The sequence below is a fragment of the Protomyctophum bolini genome, assembly GCF_963924005.1.
Source record: "Protomyctophum bolini genome assembly, chromosome: 12".
NCBI classification, from domain to species: domain Eukaryota; kingdom Metazoa; phylum Chordata; class Actinopteri; order Myctophiformes; family Myctophidae; genus Protomyctophum; species Protomyctophum bolini.
In genome coordinates, this window is record NC_137873.1 from 17,328,852 (window position 1) to 17,336,569 (window position 7,718).

The 7,718-nt window shown below is 43.0% G+C and overlaps 1 protein-coding gene across 1 annotated transcript; it reads right to left on the reverse strand.

Annotated features, from left to right (window-relative positions):
* Positions 1-2,129: 2,129 nt before the first annotated feature.
* Positions 2,130-6,323, reverse strand: ptmab (prothymosin alpha b). Its single transcript, XM_080778835.1, has 5 exons — positions 6,125-6,323; positions 3,725-3,787; positions 3,461-3,545; positions 3,238-3,323; positions 2,130-3,028 (listed from the first exon to the last, which is right to left on the reverse strand). The coding sequence occupies exons 1-5, from the start codon at positions 6,179-6,181 to the stop codon at positions 2,984-2,986; spliced, it is 336 nt and encodes a 111-aa protein (XP_080634961.1). The 5' UTR covers positions 6,182-6,323; the 3' UTR covers positions 2,130-2,983.
* Between the last annotated feature and the right edge of the window lie 1,395 nt (positions 6,324-7,718).

Genomic DNA, 7,718 nt, shown 5'->3' on the forward strand with positions numbered 1-7,718 from the left:
AATCAATGGATCTATTAAAAAAAATACATTCTTTGATATTAATATTATACATATTTTGTATAAGTAAATTCGTAGTGCTAATCATACTGATAACCACTGCTACACCAGTGTTCTTCTGGTAGTGTTAGAAGCTGCAGGTCTTCGTGTGTGTGTGTGTGTGTGTGTGTGTGTGTGTGTGTGTGTGTGTGTGTGTGTGTTGTGGTCTGCGGGCTCCGGACCCAGGGTCCCCTGAGGATCTGGCATCCATTACAGAAGCAGTTGTACACAGAGACACGCAGACATGCAGTGACTGTGAGTGGTGGTATAAGTAACCAATGTACATTTACTCAAGTAGGCTACGGTGCTTAAGCACATGGTGCTTTGTATTTTACTTGAGTCCTCCCCCCTCCCCTCATACATAAATACTACTATACTTAATCTCCACTACATCTCAGAGGCAAGTATAGTACTTTTTACTCCTCCACAATTCATTGAAAACTTGAGTTAATAGTTAGTTTGCGAATTTTAGTTCATGATTACAAAACACATTTTATACTTTTACTTTTTGAATGTGTTGAATTCTATAACGAGTACTTTTACTTAGGTACTTAAAGTATATTTTGATGCCAATGCCTTGCTCAAGTTGAATATTTCTACATTGTGGTATAAGTTTACTTAAGTAAAACAATCTGAATACTTTTTCACCCACTGCTGACATGATAGAACAGGAGCACATGAGTTCACTGCCACCCTAAGGCTCGTTCAGGCCCGGTCATGTTTGTTTTGGAACGCACACAACCCGGACAGAGGCCTGCACAGGACAAACTTCAAACAAAAGCTATGACTTATGATTACACACATTCATATGTAGCCTATTGTTGAGGTGTTGATTGGAAGTGAAGCCATCCGAGATAAACATACGTAAATACACTTGTGCTATTAGTGTCATTCGCTGTCATAGTTTGCGTTAACCACCACTCAAGCCTTTTTTTTTTTAAACAATTAGCCGATCTACAAGCTCACACTGTCGCAACGTGATGCCTTGTGAGCTTGTAGATCTGTTATTTTAACTAAATCTTTTCACATTTTTCTAAAACTTTGAGGCTATAATGATATATTCCCAAAATAGGGAGGCCAGGTCTGAAAGTGATTAATAATTGCTGAAGTGGTGAAAATAGGCACTCTTCCAATATGAAACATAGACACTATATAAAACATTGAATATTGTCGCTGTCTGTGGAAACCTCATATGTCCAAAAGTGTTACCTTCAGGATACTACGCAGCTATTTTAGCTACTTTTGTATGCCATTATACTAGTATAACAAAGTATAGGGCATTCATTTGGAGGGAAAAATATGGAGACTGACAGCAACAATATCTTATTATTTTGCACAGATAAAGGTTTATACTAGCTAATAGCTATTGGTTTTGTCTCGCTTTAAACAAACATAACTACAGTCCATTGTTTAGAGACCTCTCTACAGACACAGGAGCCAGTTGATTTGGGCAGGAGCCAGTGACCTTTGTTCCTTGGAAGATGCCAGGCTTCTGTGGTGGGAGGTGTTTTATCTCAAACTAAAGGTTGATTATTTATTGAAGCCCTAAGAAAAAGAAACACTCATGTTGCACCCTGTTCACCTCTGGAGGCAAGAATATGAAAAACAAATACATAAAGCAGTGGTTTGCAAACTTTCTTATTTGAAGGGCCCTCATAAGTTTGTGTGCAAATGAAACCAAATGAACCTGGAAGGATCTGTCCATTTATACACTCAAGAGTTACAGATCTATAAGGGACCACAAAACCCTTTAAAGGAACCCTGAGGCTGGACCTCACTTTGAGAACCACTTGATATATAATATAAATATGCTGTATTTTTTATATCGTTAGTTTTTATAAGCTGCATTATAGCACCACAATATGAAACTTAGTGTCCCTACTCTGGGGTAAACATTCAGAGATATGGTGTAGAGTCTACACCGTATATGTAGATTGTAGAGGGACAAAAGGAGGGGCGGGGCCCATTGACCCCAGGGGTACTCTGTTTAATGACGTATATGAGGTTTAAATGGATATGCCCTACTTTCGGAAAATGACAAAAAAAAAGATATCATCAACAGTGAGGAACAGGAAAGAGATGCCAAATACAAGTCACAAAATAAAAGTCCGGTTTATTGTCAAACAACAAACGCACATACATCAAAACAGGCCGTCATAAAACAGAAAAAAACAAAAACAAAGAAAAGTTGCTGCTGACAAAATAAAAACAAAACGTGAACAAAAGAAAAAAGTACGTCTCCTTCTCTTTGGCCTTGCCCCTCCAGAAACAAACAAAACTAGTTATGATACAACTAAAGTAAATACAGAAAACATTTTTTTTACTGGAATGCTCTGAGTTCAACGCGTAGGTTTTTCTTTTCTTTAACGGTTTACCTTTTTTTCTTTTTTTTTTTAACTTTTTTCTTTTTACATCGTCTAAGTTATCTGAGATATCGTAACATGGTCAACCAAGTTGTTAAAATCTGTTCGTAAAGAGAAGCACCGACCGATTTTGGTCTCCGGAGAGGATCACCCGTCGCTGAGAAGGCGGGGACCCCATGACCCGACCCGACCCCCCAGCCCCTAACAATATGTACAAAAATATAAAATGTAAATAAAAATACAAACAAATTCATCCTTTTTGTGGTCGTTTTTTTTTTGTTTATCGTTGAGAGGGTTGAATCCTGGTTCTTGCACTGCTGTGGCATCGGTTCCACCTACAAAATTCATGTTGTCGCGGTTTGAGGGGAGAGTTGTGTTGAGTGAGTGAGTGTGTGTGTGTGTGTGTTGAACTCTACTTGCTAATGACCATGTTTCATTATACTTTTTTCTCTTCTTTTTTTTTTTCTTCTTTTTTGACTCAGTCCTCTCCACCTTTGGACATTTGAAAAAAAAAAAAAAAAAAAAGTCAAAGATGAAGAACCAGGAAGTGGGTTCAGCAGGATGGCAGGGAGGAGGAAGACGCATCAATCGTCATCGTCTGTCTTCTGCTTCTTGGTTTCCACGTCGTCCTGCAAGGGAGAAACACACAAAAGACTGGTCAGATCTCCAAACAGACCGCACTGCATGGGGCTATTTGTGTTATAGTTTTAGCATACATTTTGACATGTACTGTTAACAAATAATAATAAAGTAATAAAGTATTACATTTACTTCATTATCAATACTGATAATAAAGTATTCAATCAATCAATCAATCAATCAAAACCCCTCCACTCACCTCATCATCATCGTCGTCATCCTCTGCCGCCCGTTTTGTGCCTCCCTCAACGTCGTCATCATCATCTTCATCATCTTCCTCGTCACCTGCAATGAAAACCATTTTTTGACCCGTTTAGTCAAGGTTCTACAGAAGGTCAAAGACCGGGCCGGCTCCACGTGACGGGACCGCCGCGTTTATGAATGTAAAGGACAACATACAAAAACGTTGACTTTCTACGCACCTTCTCCCTCGTCTTCCTCATCCTCTTCGTCAACTTCCTCCTCATCATCCTCGTCTATCTCCGGCTCGCCATTCTCCTCGTTCTCCTGCGGGGGTTGCATTATGACATAAATATTTATAAAGTCCATCACAACACAATTTAAAGTGAAAATATAAATTGTGTAATACACAGTAAAATCATATTGAATCAGTGTTAATTAAAATGTCAACTCAGGATTTGTGTACAGCAGACTACTAGGCCTACATCTTCTAAATTCTAAATCACCTTTCCATTGGTGGCAGCACCTTTGCCGTTCTCCTTTTCTAACAACTTCTTCTCCTTCAGCTCCTGTAGCAGGGAGGAGTGAGAAACATGTTGAACAATATATAACAGTAATATATAAGAGTTCTCATTCCATGCAGATCAAAAGCACCTGGCCATTAGAGTGGGTTGGTGACTGGTGTTTATATTGTTTCGGGGGTTGAAATGTTGACTAGTCTAAAATTAGAGAACTGTGGAGTGTTCAGCGCCTCCAGCTGGATGCTAAACATTCTTCCCATCTCCTCAAGGCCCTCTCTCTCATTTAGCAGCCAGCAGCACTGGTCGCTGCAGAGATTTGCAGCTTCCCCCTTCCTGCCTGCCTGGCCCTGCCTACCTCCCGCCCACTTCATCCACTTTAATGTCGTGTAATCTGATACTTTGATGTGTCTCGGGGGGCACTCTGGGTATTGTAGTTCGACAGGTTTCGTCAGTGCCATATGTCACAAGACACGCCCGGGGAGAAACACTGCAATACCCAGGGTGCATAGCTCAATTTAAATACAAGCGCAGCAAGAAAAAAAAGAAAGAAAAAAAAAAAAACAGCAAGCAAGCGCGACGCTGGCCGATTTAACCGAGGGCTTAAAAGGACAATAGGAGACGACACACATGGCCCCCCAAGAACACGACGCGCAGAGACCGGTTCCACAGTCCGCACACAGTAATAATAACACCAAAACGATGGGAAAATAAACCTCCAGCATACACAGAACCGCCAGGAAATAACAGGAATGTCTTTCACGGGGTTCTATTTATAGGTTTTCGCGCAAAAAAACGGACCCCGTTTTGTTTCCTTGTTTTGTTCGAGCCGCCTGTGCAGTGTGCACGGTGCACGTAAGCTCGCCGTCACCACCACAGCACGGCACACACACAGGCTAAATAAAACGATTTTTTAAATGGATTCATTTACATAATCCCTCATCCTTTAAGGTGTTTATCAACAAAATCCACACCTCTTAATAAGTCTTTCTCAACTTGGCACACAGTGCGTGTTCAAGCGAACAAGTTCGATGCGTAATGGCCCGCCCCCCTCCTCCTCCATGCTACCCGACCGTGCGCAAAAGCGCGCTTGTGCGTAAAAATGTATATAACAATAATGATGATGTATGTGACTATAAATAGCCCCGAGGGTTTAGGACGAGACAGACTTCCAGTGTCAGGGATATTAATAGACGATATTAATACTAAACGACCTCCACAATGTTAAAAGAAGGAATACAATTCTAATAGCTCCATAGTTTATAGATAGGAGAATAGACTGAAACCCGGCATCACAGCGCACCTTACCGCGGAGGGAAAGTGATCTTTCTCTCTCTGCGTAAACTTTCCCCTCGTGACATGAAATCATGTTCTAAAAAATATGTAAAACACCAAACCGACGCGGAAGGAAGCAAACCCAAGCCTTAATTGCGTTCGGTGAGAATGTGGCCGGTGGATGAGGAGGGTTGCGCGGGGATACAGCTCGCCGTATCCCCGCGCAACGCTCCTCCCTCCACCGGACGCATTCCTCCGGGGATCTCGATCAATCATCACGGTTGACGTCGTTCCCCCACCATAGTGGGCTATAACAGCCTACTAGCTGATCCGAGTATTGTGTTGGTACTTATTTAACCCCAACCGAACATGGGGAGCACGGAACCCACACGTCGATCCAAAGTTGACATTGGACACATTGATTTGAAAACGTATACCTGTCCATTCAAAACGAGATCAGTCAGTCACACACGGAGCAGACCGACTCGGCCGGCCGGCTGCAAGCCGGTGGAAGTTCACACCGAGGCTCTCAACACACACATCTGATCGGCCGGTTCTGATCACACTCCCCGGTTCAACACATCCACACACACCCCCGGTGCAACAGGGGGTGATGGAATTGAATGAAATATAGCTAGGTGCGAAATCCACACGCACAAAAACTACACGTTTGAAGTGTTATTATGGAAATGTCAAAAAACGTTATGGATTGTTGTTGTTTGGATGTTGTTATTATTATTATTATAGCTCTGGCGCTCACGGAGGAATGGACACGCTCGTATAAACAAAGAACCGCGCGCGCAGAGCAAGCAGCAGACTGTGTGTCGGTGTCCGGGGAACACAATGAAGAGAAGCCCCTCTCTTGTTTCTATTCTCTGCGGTGCCCTGGTGATCCGTTACACTGTATCACACACACCCCCCACCGATCAAACACACAAACAGCTTCATGGATGTACAAATCAAAAAAGTATGTTTAGTCCGAGTTCCAGTGCGTTGCTTCCGAACAAGCGCGAGACGGACGTAAAAAAAGATCTAGGTTACAGTCCGCAACACGGTTTACTTCTATCAAATAAAATACATAAAAAAAATGTATATGAATAAAATAAATCTTACCTTGGCGGTGAGGTCAGGGCTAGAGGCAACTTTTGCTTTTGCTTTTGTGTCTGCCATTTTCTTATTTTTTTCCCCAATCAAATAAAAAGGACGGTTGGTAGAAACGAGACGCTGAATAATAAAGTATAAATCCTTTCTTTCTTTTTAATGGATCAGTATTAGGCTATATTGTTGCCAGTGGGCAGCGCTCGAGACGAGCCGCGGCTTTTAATATAGGCTGGTGGGCGGGAACAAAGAGGCGGATGGGGCGCTCCCATTGGTCAAGACGCGCCCACGGGGGCGTGTCCCCCGTGCCGTCGCGCACTGGAACAATGGATAGCGTTTCTAAACCCGGAGGACACACCCCCCTCCATCCCACACTCTCACAATTTTAGTTTTAATTTAACCGTCAGAGTGATAATTTAACCCTGAGGGTGTGCGAAATGGAACCAAATGAACCCTTACGGGTCCGTCTGGTTCCATTTTGCACACTCTCATGGTTACAAACGGATAAATTAAGGTTTTTACTAGGTAGTAGAGGACGACTGTCTCGGGGTTAAATTAAGACCACACATTTTACAGTGTATCCTTTCTCAACAGGAAAAAAAAAACATTCAAATGTGATGTTTGGGTTCTCGGACCGTCGTTGACGGCAGCGAGAAAAGCAGCGACGGAGGGGGGTTTAAATGAACGGTTCCTTTGTGGTCCGGTTTAAACCGAATTGCCTTATAATTTTAGCCTGTTCGTTCGTCTGACGTCTCGTGACGGTGTGATTGATTGATGTTGATCTTTGAGTCACCAAATGGTCGACGACTAACCGACAGACACCGACAGATAGACAGACCAACCGCTGAACCGCCTAAAAAGCAACACGGATTTTGTTTAAATTATTTTTTAAGTAAGTGTCAAGTCTGTGTGTTTTTTTTTGTTAATGCTCTGCACAGTCGACGGAACGACCGTTAGATCGGTTGCTAATATTCTGGTAATTAATGTGGTTCGACCGTCGTTATTAATCATGGCCATTAATAATGATGGCAAGTAATAATAATGAATGAATGCAACTGCGGAAGAAATGAAACACCGCCGTCATCTTGTTCCATCTCCCCTTCAGTTCCAATGAAGTGCTGATAAACCCCGCCCCCTCTGGCGTGTGACCGTGTTTGAAACCATAGATAACTCCCCTATGATAACTCCCTCCCTCCTCCCAAGCGCGCCTCCGCCCTTTTACGTGCGTGTTTGTCACATGCACGCGTCTTGGCTTCCCCCCGCCCCCTTTTCCCTGGGTTGTTGTAATTTATATAATACACTATCAATTCGCTGTGCGCCAAGGTCGATCCAAATGCGCGCCCACGAGCACGCGGATACACGCACGCAACCCGGTTTGCTTCGAACAGAACCAAAGCAGACTCGAATACGCGCACGCACGCACCACACACACACACACACACACACACACACAGCAGCAGCAGCTAAAGCAGCACTCGACTCGACAAGATCTTGTTTTACGCGCGGTCGTGTACTACTCAATAAAATCCTCGGCGTTCGTTCCTTTTTAACTGTGTGAGAGTCGAGAGACGGTGCAACACACACAACATCATGGAACCAAACGAACCCG

What these genes read in the sequence shown, in the direction of transcription:
- ptmab (XM_080778835.1), bottom strand. Translation starts at nt 6,181, where the DNA reads ATGGCAGACACAAAAGCAAAAGCAAAAGTTGCCTCTAGCCCTGACCTC. An exon ending in GCCCTGACCTCACCGCCAAG is followed by an intron (nt 3,788 to 6,124) that starts GTAAGATTTATT and finishes TCCCTGCTACAG; the next exon opens with GAGCTGAAGGAGAAGAAGTT. An exon ending in ATGACGACGATGATGATGAG is followed by an intron (nt 3,029 to 3,237) that starts GTGAGTGGAGGG and finishes TCTCCCTTGCAG; the next exon opens with GACGACGTGGAAACCAAGAA.